Source organism: Rissa tridactyla, chromosome 1 (assembly GCF_028500815.1).
Source record: "Rissa tridactyla isolate bRisTri1 chromosome 1, bRisTri1.patW.cur.20221130, whole genome shotgun sequence".
Classification (NCBI taxonomy): domain Eukaryota; kingdom Metazoa; phylum Chordata; class Aves; order Charadriiformes; family Laridae; genus Rissa; species Rissa tridactyla.
In genome coordinates this window covers 150,520,894-150,541,503 of record NC_071466.1, presented here as the reverse complement: position 1 = coordinate 150,541,503, position 20,610 = coordinate 150,520,894, and the positions used below count along the sequence as shown (strand labels likewise).

General features: G+C 44.4%; 1 protein-coding gene across 2 annotated transcripts; it reads left to right on the top strand.

The window, feature by feature from the left end:
- Positions 1 to 1,671: 1,671 nt before the first annotated feature.
- BPGM (bisphosphoglycerate mutase) lies at positions 1,672 to 19,194 on the top strand. 2 transcript variants are annotated; one of them, XM_054187853.1, is made up of 4 exons: positions 1,672 to 1,712; positions 3,203 to 3,296; positions 5,729 to 6,384; positions 15,920 to 19,194. In XM_054187853.1, the coding sequence occupies exons 3-4, from the start codon at positions 5,784 to 5,786 to the stop codon at positions 16,096 to 16,098; spliced, it is 780 nt and encodes a 259-aa protein (XP_054043828.1). In that variant the 5' UTR covers positions 1,672 to 1,712; positions 3,203 to 3,296; positions 5,729 to 5,783; the 3' UTR covers positions 16,099 to 19,194. The 2 variants fall into 2 exon arrangements, with proteins under 2 accessions (XP_054043828.1, XP_054043827.1); XM_054187852.1 differs by lacking the exon at positions 1,672 to 1,712 and adding an exon at positions 2,096 to 2,227.
- Positions 19,195 to 20,610: the final 1,416 nt, after the last annotated feature.

Below are 20,610 nucleotides of genomic sequence, written 5' to 3'. Positions count from 1 at the left end.
TGGCATGGTCTTGTTCAAAGACTAATGGAGATAAGAAATCTGTATGTGATGGCCATGGAGGTCCAAGCTTGTGGCATGGGTTTCTGCCGACTCACTTGTAGTTATAACTGCATATTGGCATACAATGTTTCTTTCTGTTAATTGTATTCTTAATGACTGAAGTACGGCCAATACATAGTGCTGGTACTCAAGTATAGATATTTTTCCTTCTATCTCTAGGGCCTTTCGTTTTTTTCCTTGCAGAGTCAGTCGAGCAGTTTCCCTGTGATGCACCCGTATTCTGAGCTGTACCGCTAGTGCGTTTGTATAGGAGGAGACAGGTTTGGTCTGCCTGGAGGCAGGGTGACTGCGGGTGTGGGATCACGCAGTGTGGTGTGGGTGTGTTTCTCTTTACCAGTTCGAGCCGATGGGTGGCAAATCAAACTCTGCCGGTACAGTGAACTTAAGAGTACTACTTTGAATACGTGGGCTGGACTGGCTTTATACTGTAGGTTCTGGCTTAGACAAAGTTGATAGAGACAAAAGGTAATTGTTAACATAAAAGTTAGTGAGGGAGATGAAAAGGATTATATATATAAGTGCAATTCACATCCAGTGGAAGTATTTTGCAGAAGCAATATTTTTCTACGCTGAGGTCAAGCACAGCTCTTTTTTTCACTAAAAGCATTGAAAATGTTCTCCTTGAGATGCTGAACGCTTTCCAGAGCTTTCCAAATAAATGAGGACCAAAGTCGGTGCAGTAACCACCGAAGAGACACAGGGTGCTGCTCACCGAGCCTGGACGCTCTTACCACACATAGTACTGTGCCATGCTGAGAGGCTCGTGAAGCAGTGTTTTGTCTGGCTGGTCCTTCTTTCCTGCTGACAGGTTAGGATCTAATCCCTGCAAGCGCAAAACAAAACACCCTTTCTCCTCACAGCACTTTAGCGACATTATTTTAACATCTCTGCCCCAAATTTTCTTAAATTTCCTTGTGTTGCTTTTTCCTATCGAAATCTTTAATTTTCATGCACTATCATTTTAAGATATTAAAAATGAAAGATCACCTCTATCTCTCCCTTGTAGAGAGCGTGATAGAACACATTCAGTTTGTGGCCCTTAAAACTTTACGTTGTGGCTGTCCAAGGGTAAGCATTTTGAAAAGAAAATGTGAATCTGATTGTATATAAAAGACATGCTCTGCTATTTTTGTAAAATAAAAGCAGACCTTTGGCGATAGAAGCACTAAAGGACACCACCTGCCCACACCGCTTCATTTCTGCTCCGTCCACTTGCTTTTGATTACTTTGAATCGGAATGACAGCCTGTGGCCATGAGGGTAGCTAGCGTGATCCTTAAGTTCCTAGAGTCACTTCTATATTTTTTTTTTCTTTCTGCTGATTTCATAATGAGTAATGAGATTTTGGACCCTTGCTTCTCACCAAACCCAAAGAGTACGAAAACCAGAAGAAAAAAAGCGAGCCCTGCCAGGGAAATCCCCCCGCCTCGCCATCTGCCTGGCCCTGTGCCCCGTGTCCTCCCCTCCTGGCAATGATGGGCCACTTGGGCCACGCTCCTTCCCCGGGGGCGGCGACCGGGCGAGCCGGCGTCCTCCCTCCCGACTGCTGTCGCCATACCCGGCCCGGGCCCGGGGGTGTTTTCTGGGGAGAAGCCAGAGGCTGGGCTGCCTCCGGTTGCGTTCGGCACAGCCTGGCGGGACCCCGTTTCTCCGGTGAGCAGCGCCGGCGGCCGCGGGGGGAACCAGCATCCCCGCTGTGATCCCTCGCGGGAAAACGACCTGCTCTTAGAGGACGGGATTTTCGCGGGGGGGCGGGGGGGGGGGGGAAGAGACAGAGACGGACACGGCACCAGCAGCCCCGCAGGCTCCGCCGGGCATCGAGCCCCGAGGTGCCCGAAGGCGGCCTGGGGGGACCCGTGCCGGCTGGACTGGGCTGGGTTCCCAGCGCGCCCCCCGGCACCGCGCCGCTCTCTCAGGCTCGTCCCACAGCCTCGTTCTCATTGGCTGGAGGCGGTGCTCATCCTCTGCGCCAGCCAATCGGGCTCCCCCAGCTTCGCGGGCGCGGAGGCGCCGTGGCCTCATTAAGACGCGGGGCCCGCCCCTCTCCCGGCGTAGCAGCGGCGGTGGCGGAACGGCGGGCGGGCGGCGTTCGCTCCGGCCTCGGGGGTCGGGCTGCGGAGAGCGGCCGCGGCGTTCCGGGCGGGCTGCGACCCGCTACAGCGGTCCCCGTAAGGCAGCGCGGATTTCGGCTGTTAATTATCTGAAGCCGAGGGACGAGCGTGGGGGGAGGGCGGTTAACGGTCGTGCGGAGGCCGGGGGAGGTGGAGTGGGGGGGGGCTCCTGCCGGGGAGGAGGGCGCCGGGGGTGCCCCCTCGGAGGGGTTGTGCCGGCGCTCCGGGCCCTACAAGCAGGGGTTGTCGGGGCCCGGAGGAGGCTCCCTGAGGCGGGGGTTGCAGGCGGGCTGCCGTGGCGGGTGTCGGGACCCGGGGCCGGCCGTGTGCGTGTCCCTTGAGGGGAAGGGTGGCTGTGCTGCGGCCCCGGGCAGGTGAGGGCTCCCTGAGGAGGCAGGAGCTGTTGAGGCACCTCGTGTGTGTGTTTGTTTGTGTGAGTTGCGGCCCCGCCTCTGGGTAATCCTCTCCCTTCTTGGCTAAGGCTGAGGGACACGAGTGCACAGGGACGCTTTATAAAAGGGGCGAGCAGGTGAGATTTGCGCTCGTTGGAGCGAGGGGTCCTGGAAACGACCCACTCTGGCAAGTCAGGCCTTAAAACCGTGCTTGGCTAAAAGATCTGCCGATGTGAGATGTTGTCCTGAGCCACTTGCTCTGCTCTGCTGGGCTGAGCTGGGGCTTTGTGTTGTTTGTGTTTTATGCTGGGTCCAGGTCTGCTGTCCGTATCCTCCATGGTGTCCCAGAGGCTTTGGTAGAATTCTGTGCGCTAGAGCTATGGTAATTGCTGTCTAAACAAATCTTGAGGAGCAAATGATATCCTGGGGCATCTGGGAGACAAGAAACTTTCCCTTGTTGGAAACCCAGGAGCTGCGTATTTGCATCCTTTTGGGAGAAGGAAATTGGTAGCTTTCCCAGCCCCTACAAGGGGTGTGCTTTATTTTCTTGCAGGTCTGAGAGCAAATGATGGCTGGCATAACCATTTGCACTTGTAGTTTCTTTCTGTGTGAGCGCTTAGTGTTTATTCTCTTCCTGCAGGTAACTAGCCAAGAGTGTGTGGTGGCCTCTTTATAAAGCAGCTCTTGAGCCTGTGCTGGGATTTGTGTAGGTTGTTCCTTTTGCCATAAGAAAGGTGAGTAGGATTATTTCCATGTGTTGTTCTAAGGCTTTCTAGCTTAAATACTTCCATAAGTGGATGGATATTCATACAACCCTGTGACTGCCAGTTCTTTCTAAATTGGTTTGATAGTGGTGATTCTGTCTAATCTTTTATATAACTGAACTGGAGTTTATGGTTCCCAGATGATTTTAGGTCTTTGCATGAGTCTTTTTTTTTTTGTTATGTTCGTTGAGTTTTTTACTGGTTTTGGCCAAAAGTACCTGAGTAAGAACATGTGTGAACAGGTGCATCTCCTCTATTGTTGGGTCTTGTGAGTTTTTTTATTTTGGGTCTTAATTTGGTATTGTAAACTGTATTATCCACAGGAACAGATTACCTCATTGTTCAGTTTAACTAATTATGTATCTGTAGAGATAGAGTTTTTTATGGGTCTATGTTTTGTGTGGTAGTTCATGCTGTGAGCACACTGCAGTTTTTAATCATATCTTTGGGACGTTGGAGAAAGATGACTTTAGCTTTAGGTGGAAATGCTATCTGATACTCCTTTTTGTTGTAAACCTAGTATATTATAGCATTGCATCTGATGTGACATGACATCTGAATCCTAACAATAGTTGATTTCTTTGATTAATGTGCAGCTGATTATTGTGAGTGGAAAAAGTGAAACATGGGATTTTGTCTGAGTTGTTCCTTGTCATACACAAAATTCAGGCCTCCTTGTGAGTGAAATCACAGAAGACCTTTCCCTTGTGTTTACCAGCTGCCTACTGTGTATCAGACAATACTTGCTGATATTCTGTAAAAATCTGTCAGTCCTCAAAGGTTTTTTAATCCTGAGCTGCACCAGTAGCCAGAAGTTAAAGCTGGGGAGGTATTGTGCAGTGCCCTTGTATGACGAAGACTCTGTCTTCTGTGGAGTAAAGGAGAACTAAGCTGCTGTATAGTCAAGATCAAATTACTGAGGCTGTTAATGAATTCAGCTTTTTGAAAGTCTGGTAAAAATGAATCCTGACAGTATGCTGGGTGCTTCCCAAAACTCAGAGTGCATGGGCCCAACCCATCCTACTGACCTAATTCAGGGTCATAGTGGGCCAGAATTTGAGACTCTTAAGGGTGATTGGAGCAGCTCCAACTGATTTGAGATGATGGGAGCTCCTGTAAGCATGTTGCTTGTGGAAATCTAGTCCAAAGTTGTGTGTACAGAAATCAGACTTCAGTGTCCCACTGCTCATGGTTTTGAGAGCACTTGATGTTCCTTTAAGTACATAGCAGTCCTTCCAGTGCAGAGAGTTGTGTCTTTATATTTTTTCCCCCCCTGCTCTGTCTGTTGCTATCTAGTCTGTGACATCCCAGGTCAGAGTGATCAGGTGGGGCTTTCGGAGTTGCACTGCTGTCTTAGATGGACCTTTCAGGCATCACACAGTCTGTTAGAAGATCCTTGGCCATGTTGAAGCTTGGGTGAGTGGTCAAAATCCATTTACCACTCAAGACAATCCAGAGGTGTTTTTGCTTAGTCAACAGGGGCAGAGAAAGGTGCTGCTTGATGTTATGAGTGTGTAGCTGCCCATTATTTAATGAGGACAGAAAATATGCCGTTTGTGCCCACTGCAAAAGTAAAAACATTAGTCCTGGTGCCTGAGAACCTGGCATTGTAATTCATAGACACAAGAGGGGAAAAATATACTTGAAAGTCAGGAAAGGGTGGAATAATCTGTGAGATCACTTCTGGATTCAGTGAAATGAGGACTCAATAGTGGTGCATTGCATCCCAGAACAGGTGTGTTGTGGCACTTGAGTGTGGAGGAATGATGGAGGAGGTGGCTGGCGGAAAAGTCAAGCAGAGACTGGCATAATTGGCAGGACAGGATGGGGATGTGAGGAAACAAGTTACGCAAAGCATGATTATGGTGACATCTGTTTTGGGGAAAGCTGATAAGGTTTTGTGTATTGCCAGTTCCAATTCTGTTGTCCTTCCTCTGTCTGGGGATCACAGTTGCTGTCTGTGCCTGCATTCTGTCAGAGCCAGTGTGTGTCTGGGCAGCTCTTAGGAGCTTGGGCTCAATGTCTCACCTCTAATAAGCTCACCAGTGAGAGTGAGATCTGCTTCTCTGGTTGTGAGCCTCTGATGTTGAGTGAGGCTCTGTGTAGGCACTTGAGGGAAATCTCTAGGCAGGAACAGCTTGTACGAATCTGCTACTAATCAATTGGTTAAGTGGGCTAGTTGCAGCAAGCTGGGTGAAGATGGTGCTTTTCCTCCCATGTGAGGGTGGGAAGGAAGTCAAAGCCAGGAGGCCTCAAAGGTAAAAACATACTCATCAGACACTTGTTTCTTTGGTTGTTTTGATTCTGATAGTTGTCTACTCTTTGCCATATTACTATGTTACTACTGATGTACTGCATTATCTGTGGGATGTTTGATGTATTTTTCTCATGTCTCTTTCCAGATGCATCAATATTAGATGTCAGACCAGTTGTCATCTGTGCTAAGCTGCAACCAAAATGGCTAAGTACAGGCTTGTTCTCTTAAGACATGGGGAAGGAGCCTGGAACAAGGAGAATCGCTTCTGCAGCTGGGTGGACCAGAAGCTGAGCAGTGATGGGATAAAGGAAGCTCAGAACTGTGGCAAACACCTTAAAGCGCTGGGCTTTGAGTTTGACCTCGTCTTTACCTCTGTACTCAGTCGCTCCATCCAGACTGCATGGCTTATCCTGGAAGAGATGGGCCAAGAGTGGGTCCCCATTCAGAGTTCCTGGCGACTGAATGAACGTCACTATGGTGCATTAATTGGTCTTAACAGAGCAGAAATGGCTCTGAATCATGGGGAAGAGCAAGTGAAAATATGGAGGAGAAGCTATGATGTTACCCCACCTCCCATAACTGAATCTCATCCTTACTACGAAGAGATATACAATGATCGTCGGTATAAATGCAGTGATGTCTCTCAGGATAATCTCCCAAAAGCTGAAAGTCTAAAAGATGTGCTTGATAGACTTCTTCCCTATTGGAATGAAAAGATAGTGCCAGAACTGAAAAGTGGCAAAATGATCCTTATCTCTGCTCATGGTAACAGCAGCAGGGCATTGCTGAAGCATGTGGAAGGTAAGGGTCTTCCTTGTAGCCTTCCCCTCTTCTCCTTATTCAACTGCTTAGAGCTTTACATCTTGTTCTGTAGTGTATATTACTTATGTGGGCAATGTAACACTTAATATCTGTGGTATCCAAGGAGAAAGTAAAAAGTTGGCCTATGGGAACAGGAATCAGACTCTGGGGGATGTGGGAGGGGGAGAGAATTAGTTAGGTTAATGTAGTTAAGAGGAGAGCCAGATGCTTTCCCCTTGTTTGTCACTGCTCACTTAAACTACTGTATTCAGACTAACTTTGTGGTTGATCTAGATATAACCTGAAGAGTTTGTGTCTGCCTATTTTTGGATTTAATCAGCTGCTTTCTCAGAAGTCATAATCTGTTCATTAAACAAGCGTTGCTATAACACATCAGAATAAAGTGTTTGTCTTGGGTTGTGGAAGATCACAGGATGGTTTGGGTTGGAAAGGACCTTAAAGATCATCTAGTTCCAACCCTCCTGCTGTGGGCAGGGACACCTCCCACTAGACCAGGCTGCTCAAAGCCCCATCCAGCCTGGCCTTGAACACTTCCAGGGATGGGGCCTCCACAACTTCCCTGGGCAACCTGTTCCAGTGCCTCACCACCCTCACAGTAAAGAATTTCTTCCTGATACCTAATCTAAATCTCCCCTCTTTCAGTTTGAAACTGTTGCCCTGTGTCCTATCATTACACTCCCTGATAAAGAGTCCCTCCCCATCCTTCCTGTAGGCCCCAAGATGTTCTTGACTGTTACTGTGGTGGGTCACTTTTGAGGCTTCATTCTTGATAATTTTTACCGAAAAACCTGCTGTGGCAGGGAGTTCTGGAGGGAGTAGGTACTTGCTAAAGCTTATGCAAATACTGTATTACTTCCCAATATAGAAAATGCCTACCAGCAAAATTAGGAATTTAGCATAAGGTTGCTTATTTATTTAGGACCTGAAAAGGATGTGATTTATCATTCAGTCATTGCTAGATTCTTTCCCTCTGCATTTTCTTTAATGACATGGCTTCTAGTTTAGGTCATCCTAAACTGGAAGATATATTAATTTCTTTGTGGGTAGAGTAGAACTTAGTGATTATGTGTATGAATGCAGCCTACTAGAGGTGTAGTTGCAAGTATGCACAGTCTGGATTGTGTCCATTCAATTTTTTTAGTTATAAAACCCTCTGCTGTGTGCCTTTATGTGTATGACTCTGCTGAGCACTTTTTGCATTGAGGCATGCTGGAACAGTCAGGACAGCTGATGCTTTAGCAGGAGTTAGAAGCCCAGGGAATAAGCTGCACAAATGACTTCTGGAACTATAGAGGCTGTGAATTCTGGGGTACAGATCACTGCTTGGATACAGGAGGAAGGCTGGTTCAGCCAGTTCCACTGATGTGTCCACACCCTGTGAAATAATAAAGAATTACAAATGAAAAAGGGGCAGGGTGATCTGCAACCATGGTGTCTTCCCTGTGTCTGCCCCCCTGCTAGTCCCCAAAAACCAAACTAGTTCCATGAAACTGTGTTGGCCAAGCCCTTTGGAGGTGAAATGCTGCAAACTGACCACAGCTTCATCAGAAACCTTCAGTCACTTCCTGTGCAGGCATGCAGCAAGGCTAGATCTGGCAGCATCAAGGTCTGGTAAAAGTTACTTTAAAGTTAGTATGGCTGGATTCCTTGCTGCACTGAGATCAGAGGGAGCAGTGTAAGTTAAAGTAGCCGCAAAGCTCTTTGGGACAATCTGTTAGTTATAACTCTTCCAGGGCTGCTCACACTTAACTGAAGTAGAAGAGAGCTGTGTCTCTTGTCTGTCCTACACTGTATCTTGTCCCTCCCAGCACACGCTTACATAGGGAAATGTGAGGAATTCTTGGCAGAGGATTTAGTTTGGTTGACTGAGGACTGTCTGTCAGCTACACCAGCTCCCATACGGGAGCAATTGCCAGATATATGCTGGCTCTTCTACCCTTTATGCAGTGGAGTTTTGGATTCTGCAGAGTTGTCCTGAAGGGTGGCATGAACAGAGCTTGAAAGACCTGTGTTACTGTGACCTGCTTCTTCCCCCCAGCCCCAAGGTCCAACCTATATCTAGGTAGATCTAAAGAGATTCCTTGTCTGCATTGCTGACTGTCTCTCCCTTTCTCTGCTGAAAGGTTGTGAGCTGCTCTGGAGCCTTGCTGGAGTTGGACCTGATTCAATAGCTTAAAGTTGGTCAGTCTACTGTATTTGTAGCACCCGCTGTGAGGTGTGCTTTGGTTTTGTGGACTTTTTTTGACTAGCTTTGTGTGTCCTGCACTTGAGTGGAAGTTTCTGAGTCCCTCTATCTTAGCTAGAGCCATGGTTCTTGGCATTTAGAAAATGGGGCTCCAAAGGCCTCAAGCAGCAATCCTACATGAGTGCTTGGATGTCTTAGTCACAGTGATAACTTAATCCTTGGAAACTTTAAATGGCAGTAAATATCGTAGAATGGTTAGAGTTGGAAGGGTCCTTAAAGATATGAATGTTTTCATTCAGTTTGATCTCTTGAAACAATTCTAGTTGTTTCAGTGTGAAATTTAGTGTCTTTTCTGAAAGACTTCAAAGTATCCTTGGGGTTATTATTTCAAGGACGTATTTTTTTTTTTAAACAGGCCTGTAGTTCTGTTTTCCTTGTTGTGAGTAATTGGTAAAGAGCTTGAAATGTGGATCTGGTTTCTACTTGCACACAAAAATCATCAGAGAACGAATGTCAGGCTAACAAGGCTTTGATTGTGGGCTTAGATTTTTTTTTTCTTGTTTTCTCAGTGCACAGAGTGGACCTCATTAAGGTATATGAAATGTTCGTAGGATCTGTCATGGTTTGCATGTGAGGACTTAAAGTGAAACTCCAGTAGTCTTTCTGATAATAGTATTTAACACAAACTGGACCGTACTTTTTGTATGCACTTGGAGATCTGAAACAGCAGCTTCTCTGAGAACTTGCTCTTCTGTTCTGGTGGCTTGAGTGACACTTTTCCCAGAGAGTGCTGCTGAAGATGTCAGTGCTGTGGGTTGTGACCAGTGGGGATGCTGGGCTGTGTGCCTTCTAGGTAATACCTATGAATTTGATAAATGCCACCGGGGACAAGGGTGGCTGTTGTGCGCGATCCTGACAGAATGTTGGCATCAAATTTTCAAGTCTCTGTAAGCTTTTCCAGTCTTTTCAGAACACTTATTCTTCGAATCATCTTCAAGCGTTGTATGTGATGATGCTTGGAATCATTGGCACAACTAAAAATTGGCAGAGTAAGAAGGCAGTTTTCATTATATGTTTTTAGTGTTGGAAAGGCTCTCTAAAAGTAACACTTTCTTCTTCAGGCAGCAGTCTTGTGTTTGCTGGTGGAAGGGTTGTCATAACTTAGCAACTGTTTTGTTCTGTCACACCTACTGGTGTGGACTGTGACCTGTAACTTGGGTCTTTAGACAGGCCATATTTTTTCTTTCATGGTGTACCTCTGATGCATTGAAAAAGCAATGGCAACAAGATGTTAATGCAGAGTGTATCTAAAATAACCATATTAGACATGTTTGATAGATCTTACTTTGGATGCTGAAACATCATATTGATTATAAAAGCATCAGTTGCTAGAATCTGCTAAATAAGTATCTTGGATGCACAGGATCTATTTACAGGTGATTTTTCTCACTTCTTTGAAGGAGGAATAATTTTCTTTTACCTAATTACTGATACTTCTGATTGAGACCCTCTCAGCAATGTCCCATTGTGAAGACATTAGTGTACTAGTTGTGGCCAGCTTACCCTGTTTGTTGAAGTACTAGTTGGAAATCAAGTCTAATGGACTAATTTTCTAGGTGAGTGGCAGAAGGATTTATAGGCTGTCTCAACTTCTTTCTTTCATCTAAACCATTTAACCCTGAAGAGTGGTGTTAAGTAATTCAAGGCAGGGTCTTGTGGAAGGTCTAACTCTAGAACTTAAGCCCTGTTGCAAAGGTTACCATCTCCTGGACATGGTGTAGTGGTCACTGAGCCTTGTCATGCTTAGGGTGAAAAATGAAGGGGAGGAGTTACCTGGTCTCTTGAAGAAAGGTGCAGATGTTGCACCCATTGGGCTTGTCGGGTTGTGGTCACAGAGCTGCAACAGAGCTCTGGAACTGGGCTCACAGGCAGAACATGGTGACTGGGAAGGCCTGATGCTGGTCTTACCAGTTGGTGAGCAGGGAGAGCAGTGCCCTCACGATTTTACTTCTTTGCATTAATGTGATACTTGTGCAGTTACAGTATTCCCGTAGTTTACATGCTGGAGCTACACATTGTCAGTCGTGTGGATTGTGTGTTGAGGACTACCTAAAACAATTATTTTACTGATTTTTGCAGCTCAGCCTTCTTAAGGAAATACTACTTACGTGACTGTGGTGTCTGAAGGCAGTTACAGAAACCAGATTGAGATCTAAGAACTCACGGCTGTTGAAATGAAATGGTCTTGCGCTCCCTGTCATTCATCCCAGTCTTTGCTCTGTACTTCTGATTATTTCTTGTGAGCTTGTTGGGCCCTTTTGCATGTTAACTTGGTCGGTAAGTTGGCAAGAAACAGTGAGGAGTGGGTAGTTTTCTGTCACGTTGGTGGCTTGAATCAGCTCAGGGAAGGGGGTGGCAAGTGCCTGATGAACATGCAAAAGGACTGGAACAGCCTGACCAGGACCTGCAGATGAGACAGGAGTTTCATGTGTGAGTTTCCACACAGGTTTGCACAAACTTGGGCTTGAGGGACTCTCGGTAGTCCTTCAGCCAGAGGTGGAAACCTTTTGCCAGAGCTCTGTCCAAGGGCAGTATGTGTGCTGGTAGGCTCCAGGGTTGCATGCTCAGAGAACTCCATTTGTCACAGCGTTGCCTTGAGTTCCTGGTGGTGGTAGTGCAGCCTGGGTCTCTACTCAAGACCTCTGGGACTTTCTCACCTGATGCCATAGTTGACAACTAGTGATGATAGTAGCAAATCAGCCTGTTTCATCTTGGACTACTTGAGGAGTTTAAGGCAGGCTGTATTTCCCTGCTGCATGGGAATATGATAGATTCCTGGTTTGCTTTCCTGCACTGTCTCATATTGGTTTGGCCTCACTACTGACCACAGTCATAGTTAGACTGTGATCAAGAGCTGTTTAGGCAGTTACATTATATTGGGTTGGGCTGAGATGGAGTTAATTTTCCCCATAGCAGCCCTCATAGTGCTGTGCTTTGTATTGATAGCTAGAAAGGTGTTGATAAAACAGTGGTTTGGCTACTGCTGAGCAGTTCTGGCACAGCATCAAGACTCTCTCTCCAGTGTTCCCTCCCCCCTCAACAGTAGGCTGTGGGTGGGCAAGACCTTGAGAGGGGAAACCACCAGGACAGCTGACCCAAACTGAGCAAAGGGATATTCCATACAATATGATGTCTGCTTAGCAATAAAAGCTAAGAGAAAGGAGGAGGTGGGGAGGATGAAACATTTGTTATTATGATGTTTGTCTTCTGGAGTAGCTACTATGCATATTGAAGCCCTGTTTCCCTGGAAGTGGCTGGACATTGCCTGCTGATGGGAAGTAGGGAATAAATCTTTGTTTTCCTTTCTTTGTGCTTTATTAAACTGCCTTTATCTTGACCCACAAGGGTGTTTTTTCTGTCTTATTTTTGTCCTGTTCCCCCTGCACTGTCCACCTGAGGAGGGGAGTGATGGAGTGGCTTGGTGGGCACCTGATGTCCAGCTAGGGTCAACCCACCACAGTCCTATTTGGTGCTCCACTGTGGTGGGTGACCCTATGTAGGGGATGGGGAATGGGGGTTGTGGTCAGTTCATCACACTCTCTGCTGCTCCTTCCTCCTTGCCCTCTTCTCCTCCAGCTTCAGTATTTTCATTAAGCTTGTGGGAAGGATGCTATGATCTGATTATGAATCTCAATTACAAAGCACCAGTTGTAGAACAAGCCCATTGTGGCTGAATTTACACATATGATCTTGTGTGTTTTGTTGGATGAATCATCTGGCCCCAAGTGTAGTTGACATGCAGGGGAGGAGTGGTTTGGCTGTTCTCAACAGCTGTTGAGTTTTTTTGGTGTTGCTCTGACCATAAGAATAGAAGGAAGGAACTTGGTAAGAACGGGTGAGAGGGAGGAAGAAGCTGAGCCAGCCCTTGTAGAAGTGGCTGTAGGTGCTCAAAATCAAGCCCAATGGGATTTGCCTCTGTAGGACTTTCCAGGGTGCAAGTATTTCAAAGTATTTAATGGGCCACCAGGTAAAGGTGAATTCTTAAGCTTGCACAGAGATCTTACTGATATCTGTGTATTTTATCACCCAGTTCAGTTAAATGGAACATAAGTTAGCTGGAAAAGAATTCTGAATGTGACTTTGAAAGATCTTTTTTGTAGTAAGTGCTTTACCAAATTCTTATAATGTTCATGTACCTAACAGCTTCCTGCTATACACGTGCTATTAAGGAACGATGTTTAACAGGTGCTCATGAGAGCTACCATGGGGGATGTCTACTTGAGACCAGTCAGCATTTTATCTGGGGTCCTGAGGAAGACATCCTGAGTGTTTCGGTAATGTCTGTGGATTCTCATGGCTCTAAGTAGGTAGGATCTTAGTTTTAAGCCTGCTCAGGTAAAGAGAAAACAGGGAAAGCAACACACTAGCCTTCAGCAGTGCTGAGACCCAGGCTTTAGTATTTTCCTGGAGGGAGGAGTGTTGCTTCTTCAATGGTCTGATTTCCCCTTGTGCTTTGTAGTCAGCAGTTGAGTCCTTGGCCTGATTTTACCCTTTTTCTGTGTGAGATAGGATGGGGTTGTGACACAGGCCAGCTCAGATGAAGAGCGAGAAAAGGTCACTTGCCTTTAGTTACAGCACATGGAGTAACTGGATAGCAGTTAGCTCATGCTTGCAATGGCCTGAGTGTAAGATGTCATCTCTTTACTGTCTTCCTAGCCTGCTGGCTGGGGAGTGTTCTGCGTACCTTTTGCCTGCAACAAAAGAGCCTGATCAGCTTCTTGCTTCCTGAAGAACAGAAATGCAATACAAATACAGTAGCAGTGCTGAAATAAAGCAACAGGACACTATTGTTTCTTTAGGATTTTCATCTTCAGCTTGTGTTTCCAGCCTTCTGACTGTGAGGCAACACTTCTGTAAGAGGAAAAATCCTGAGGAGAAAGCCAACATGCTTGCTGGTGCTTGTTTATCCTAGACTGTGCTATTTTGCTGTGTAAATCAATACTAGTTGACATTGGTGTGGTCACTGTGTTCTGTAAAAACAGTAAATTGCATTTCTGAATCCATGTAGCTACAGCTAGTTTTGTTTAATCTGTCTTAGAGGAAACCTTTAAATATCCTGGCTCCTGACCACATTATGTGGTTTGCCTAAATTCTGCTACATGACTTCATCTGCTTTGTGTATATCTGAATGGTTTAGTCTGGGAGACTGAGTTTGAGAGGTGGGCAGAACACTTCCTAGGGCCAGATTCTCTGTAGATATATGGAGACATATGTATGTTCTTAAAATCTAATATGTTTAAGAATCCTTGAAATAAGAGCTTAGGCAGCTTGGCTGCTTTTTTTGCAAACCAAAGTCCTTGAGAACACTGCTTGTGCTTGGTAAATGTGCTCAGTACTTTTCCTGTTGATTTCTGTGCAGTTTTAAAATTTTAGATGCTTCCTGAGTGCTTTTCTGTAGGTCTGTGATTCTGCTGCCTCCAACAGGTGAATTATTTATCCCTTGTATACCAGGACTGCCTAAACTGGCAGAGTATGACTCTTTTTAATGGACTGATGTAACAAGGTGTAAGCTTCTTGCAAGGGTTTGCCTGTTTCTCTTGCTCCATGCCCTTCTGAAATTTAGTGCTAATCCACAGCTGAACTAAGTGCTTAGCCTAAGCAAAACAAGAATAGGTCACAGCAAAAACTGCATGCTTGTGTAGTCTCTGGGCAGGGGCATAAAATGGTTCTCATTCATGATTACTTCTGTTTTTTCCTGACCTGTTGTCATCCCACTGTTGCTAAGTGGCTTGACTTTGTGGGTTTTCCTGTGAATAGGTTGGCTCTGCTTTTCTACGTAATGTGAAAATCACTGGTAAATTTGCACCCATGTGTTCAGAGAAACACCTGTTTTGTCAGCTGCTCAAGAGGATGTTTTCTTCATGCACCTTTGTCTAATTCATATGGTGTCATCGTTTTAGAAGCTTGGTTGTGTGCATTTTGTAAGCATGAATTACTTGAAGCTGTCCTGCTTTACAACAGCAGGCTGCTCTTGTGACCTCAGTGCTTCTAAAAAGGGGAGGAAAAAAGAAATAAATGACATTCCCAATGACATTAGCTTTCTCTTGCTTGAAATTTTTGAGGAATAATGTCTTTGCAGTCACTGCTTCTTAAGGCAACCATTCAGACCTTGTGTGGAAACTTTTACTAAGAGGTTTGGTTGCAAAATTTACTTGGATGCTTTGGAGTCTTGTGTGTCTGATGTAAAAAAAAAAATAACCAGCAATTTCATTGAGATTAGAGCCCCAGAATATTTTAATTAAGCACAGCTGAGTAAAATAAATTTTCTCCCCAAGTACGTTATTTTAGTGAAGTAGAAAAATACAGGAAGATGTTCCAAGTTGTTAAGTTGACATTCTACCTTCTTTTTTCCCCATCTCCCTCATTTGAAAGTGGAAATGATTATCCTGTATCTAGTAATTCTGAGAATAGTACTGTAGGCAAGATACTATAAAATTGTTTTTGAGAAATCAGATGTGGGCAAACAGTGATCCTTATGCTAGAAGAATTAAATAATGATTTTTTTTAAGACAGCTTGTGTGAGAAGCTTTGTGTTGAAAAATTAAGCTTGATACTGGCCTTTTTAAAGAGACTGTATTGGCTGCTTAGGAGAGGTTGTTTCTTGTTGGAGCAGCACATGTGGATTCTAATCCTCGTTTGTGATGCATGACATCCTGTCCCGGGGACAGGACAAGAGGCAATGGGCACAAACTTGAGCATAGGAAGTTCCACCTAAACATGAGGAGGAACTTCTTTACCCTGAGGGTGGCAGAGCACTGGAACAGGCTGCCCAGAGAGGTGGTGGAGTCTCCAACTCTGGAGACATTCAAAACCCACCTGGACGTGTTCCTGTGCAACCTGCTCTAGGTGACCCTGCTGTGGCAGGGGGGTTGGACTAGATGATCTCCAGAGGTCCCTTCCAACCCTATGATTCTATGATTCTATGAGTTGGGAAGGTATGGAGGAGAACCTGTTGTTCTCAATGTACTGTATTAAGGGAAAGGTATAGACTCCAGGGCAATTTCTTCCTGTTTATTTCACATGTGTAGACTAAAAAATAAATTGACTTCACCTTGATGGGGGTTCCCTCCTCTAGCTGTTCCTAAAGCACTAACCAAGCTGTGGTCTAGGTGGGAATTGACCCTTGAGTAGCTGGTGATGTTGATGGAGGCTGGAACGTGTCCTTGACTCTTGTAAAACTAGGTAATCTAAGAAATAAGGCTGAGCTAGATAGACAATTAGACAAGCTGTTCACTAGGTGTAACTGGTTTGGTTTTTTTCCTTTGGCAGGCATCTCTGATGAGGACATCATCAATGTTACTCTCCCCACTGGTGTGCCCATACTTCTTGAACTTGATGAGAACCTGCACCCTCTGGGCCCTCACCAGTTTCTGGGTGATCAAGAAGCTATCCAAGCTGCCATCAAAAAAGTGGAAGATCAAGGGAAAGTAAAATCTGCTGAGAAGTAAAATTCCACTAACACAGCTGTTTTCAAAGTGTGGTAATAAGTGATGATTTATGTATGACTGCTAGGTTGCACTGTGTGAAAGTCTCAATTTCAAGCACTAAATAATTGGAAGGGACAATTGTTGAGTCTCAAGTTGGTAGATTAACCTCTGCCTTTCAAAAACTGAAACTTAGATCTCAGCATGAAGTTACAGATACTGAAAAACGAAATCAAGAGATCATTCAGGTAATGGAAACTTGCAGGGCAGTCTGCCCCAGATCTAGGATTGAGAGTGGCCCAGTACAGAAATAAAGGGATATATTATTGGTGTCTACCAACATTCAGTCTTAATCTGTTAAGGGGAAAAGCACCAGCTTACTGGACTAATTAGGTCCAGATTGTTATAGGCACTGAAACTTCCTTACTGATAAAATGTCACCAGGTAACAGAGTTATCCAGTATGATTCCTCTGTGTCAATGGCCATGACAATTTGTTCTGGATGGAGTTCCTTTGGTATTTCAGAACACTTTCAGCTGTACAACTCTTTGCCTTTGTTGTTTTGAGTCTTCCAAGGCCAGTTCATGGACCAGAGGAGAATTTTGTACAGATTTTCAGACTGTTGTAGTTACCATACTTGTCTTTTTATTACACTATATTCCAGTTTTGAAGTAACCTAGAAGCAATCCCTTTTCCTCCACCATCTTTGCAAAGCCTAGCATGACTGCATTTTGCTAGCTTGCAGTAATAGGATTTAACTTGGACTTTAGTCCATAAACTAAGCACAAAGATTTCCTGCTCAGTGTGTTAATTATCACTTAGCTCTTAGTGGGTGATCTGAATAGCTTTGAAACACTTAAGTAACATGTACTAGAGGTTTCATCATCTCATAGTCAAATTGTTAGAATAATTCTGGTTTACCTCAGTAAAACTGGATATAGGAAAATCCCCCTCTAAGCTTTCTTTTGTTGCAAAGATCTCTTGATAAATAGTTCCACAGTAATATTAGTGTGGCATTCTCTGTATCAATTTCTCTGGAGGGCTGGAAGAGATGCATAAGGCATGTAAGAAGTGTATGGGTGCAGCTCATTCAGCCATCATGCTGGTAGGGAGTGATGTTCTGCCATGCCTAAAAGTGTTTTCCTATAAAACTCTCCTCACAATCATAGCTTGATCCTACTGAGTGTGCCTTGCTGTTGCATTTGGCACTAAATTTGAACAGTTCGCACTGTGGTCGTGTGTAAGTGCAGCACGTATGGCAGTTTTTTCTCTTTATGTACACAAGCATCAAGATAATTCCACTTTTGAAGACTTGCTCTAATCTTACTTGCAAATACGAAACTGTTGCTTAAATTTATATCTGACCCAGTGTTTCAACACCTGAACATCTGGATTCTGGCCTCAGTTACCAACATGGGTGGCACTTGTGTATGTACTGTTTGAGCTGAATGCATTCTCAGCATGGCCCAGCTACAAACATCAAGAGAAGCTGATGAGAATTCCATTGGTATGATGATAGTTTAAACTTAAAATCCTAGAGCGGCTGCCTCTTTGCAGTGAGGTGTGCTGTAGCTCATTTTTTAAGTGTGAGAGTATGGTGGTGTGTTTTTCCTTTGAGGAGAGCAGTGTGACAGTGTGGTATGCCTCAGACAGTCTCCCTGCTATATGGATGCAGACTTTCCAGGTCTGATGCTAGCTCATGTTAGCGTAGCGCATACTCCATAAAAGACTTTTTGCTAGGTGGTAGTTTCTCTTGCATGAATGATGCTCGGGCTTCTTTTTGGTTTTGTTTTTGTAGCCCTTGCAGTAGGAACAAAGTTACATGTTTCTCTTTTAAACATAAAGCTGGTAGGTTTCATCTTGCTTTGTACAAGTAAGGATATTTCAGCGTTGTTTTTTCTCTGAAATACTATTAGCAGCTTCCCTGCTGCTCTACTTGACACTGAGTTATTTTTTGTGGTTTCTTAGTTTTGTGTACATAGAGTAACTCTGAATCTTAGTTGATACTTTACATGTCAGTGTTCTGGAGTTAGATTGTGAATCAGCAAATGTTCATCTGTCAGTGCCCTTAGGAGGACCACTGGCACTCAAGTGATTGTGTTCTTCCCTGAACATTCAATAATGTGTGAAGTTCAGTATGAAGTAAAAATTACTGTAGGCTTATTAACAAGTCAAGCGGAGCTGCCTGTTGTCAGTGGGAACTGCATGCATCCAGATATGTGGGCTTACAGGCCTTGGCTATCAGTGTCCGTAGCCCTTTGGCATTGTGGTATTGTAATGTAGAACTTCTTCAGGACTTGAGGTGCAGCTGAAATATATTTGGAAACGAATCCAGCTGAACTGGGAGATATGCTCTCTCCTCTCCTTCTCTTAGAAAATCTGTGATCCCTTTTGGGAATGGAAAAGTGAGTGAGTAAATGTGAGAGCGTTAGTATTTCTTCTTGCAGCTGAATGGATGAAATTGACTGAAAAAGGTCTTTCAAAGAGTCATGGACAGTAAGAAAAGAACAGCAGTGTGATGTTTTCAGGTGGCACAGTTTCTGCAGTGCTGCTTGAGATGTCAGTAGTGACACTTCCCTGGGAAGTTTGGAGTCACAACCAAAGCAAATGAAGTCAAAGTGATGACAGGATTTTATGTGAATATCTGGCAGCAGTACTACCTTGCAAAAGTGTCAAATGGAACCAACTGGGGATTTCATTGTGCTTTTTAAGATTATTTTAACACCATGCAATGCTTGCTTCTGAATAGCCTTCTAATTAAATTAATGATTCATAAAATGTGTATATTGAAGAGACTTCCATCAACAGTGGCATACGGATGCCTGACCTTCAGGCATAGCTACATTAGAGGGAGAAATGAGGATCTTGCTGATGGCTTTAGAAATCATTGTTTGGAAAACACTTTCATCATGTTTGATTGAATATGCCTCAAAGTCCTATAAGGTAACCAATATTTCTACAGTTGACATTATGGATGTGGTTGATTTGGTTTGTTTATGCATTTTTAACTTGTGGTCTGATAGCAATAATAGCTCTAGAACCTTCTTGTAAACCTCTGTAAATACGGTGGAGCTGGCAGGGTCTTTATAACTCAATAAATTCATCTGAAATAAAATTAAATTTGACTTGAATCTGTCTTCCTTCTACTCCTTTCCCTTTTGTCTCCTTTCCAGGGCTGATAGTTAAACTGTGACCTTCAGGCTCCCAGAACTCATCAAGCAGTCATTGATCACATATCATGCAGTCAGTTGGGTAAAAATAGTGTTAGAGCAAACATTGCCTCATGTTTACATGTAAAGAAGTTGGCCTGGAGAGGAATCCATACCTGTTTGAAACTATGGGGGTATTTGCATAGGAACAACAAATTAAATGTTTAGTTTGAGAACGATGGAGCTAAACAAATATTCACTGTTTCCCATGCTAGCTTTTCTTTTTAATAAAAAATATTGCTTTTTGATGGTGTGTTTTAAAACTGTAGCTTTGGGAGAAAAAGCCAACCCCTTCACTCCAAAGTACTCTGATGTCAAGCAGAGTTGTGACTTGAATGACAAGTGCAAGGAACTGCAAGCCTGCTGAGGACTGTTTCTTGTTATTGACTCTTACTCGGAAAGCCTTGGATACTGGGATAACAGGAGGTAGTATAAAGGTCCTAAAAAGTTGAATGTTTGGGTAGAAGTGGGGAAGACGCAACTGTATGCCTTAAAACAAAAGCGTACTGAAGAAACAGACTTCTTAAAAGTTGGTCTTATGGTTGTGTGGAGAGGTAGTGGGGGATGGAGCGGATCACTCTGAGCCTTTTGTGTACTGATATTTAACATTTTGCAGTTAATGTGGGAATGCTGCCAGCCAGTTCAAAGCTGGATTGGTGTTTTAAGTTGTGTTTCCCCCTGCCCCTTCCCCAGTCACCTATTGTACTTTACTCTGCCTTGGCTAAATTCTGCCTTAGTTATGCCTCAGATTCTTCCTGAGTCATGTCTACTGCTTTCTGTGTTGGGAAAAGACCAGCTAAAGACTGGCTTGGCTGAGTCCTCAGTACCTTTTTGTTTAAAAAAGGTTAGAGGGCAAGGGAGTTTGCTATGGTAAACTTGGTCTGCACAGCCTGCGGAGAGACTGACTGTCTCCAGTTTTCAAAATGTACGCTTAGGTTTTTTTTTAGGAAACTTTTTAGTCTATGGTATTGATGGAAACTGCCTAGGGGCCAGTTGAATACCAAACCAATCCACCTCTCCTCTCACAAGTTGGCAGCTCTGAAACAGAGTGAATGCAAGTTCTCAAAGTTTGTAATAAATGGCACTTACCAATGGCTATGTCTGTCTTCCGTGCTGGCCACAGCCTCTCCTCAGCCTTAAATTCCTGGGGCAGGAAAGAAAGCAGATACAATGACAACTCCGCTGCTCAAGGAAGCTCAGAGCTATGGTAGGAACAGACCCCTATGACTCAAAAGGGAACTGCAGAAGGGTTTGACAAGAAGGACACCCCCCCTGCTTTGAGACCTGTGCCAAACAGGTGTTGCTGCCTCTTCCTTGTGTTATGGTG

What these genes read in the sequence shown, in the direction of transcription:
- BPGM (XM_054187853.1), top strand. Translation starts at nt 5,784, where the DNA reads ATGGCTAAGTACAGGCTTGTTCTCTTAAGACATGGGGAAGGAGCCTGG. An exon ending in ATTGCTGAAGCATGTGGAAG is followed by an intron (nt 6,385 to 15,919) that starts GTAAGGGTCTTC and finishes TTCCTTTGGCAG; the next exon opens with GCATCTCTGATGAGGACATC.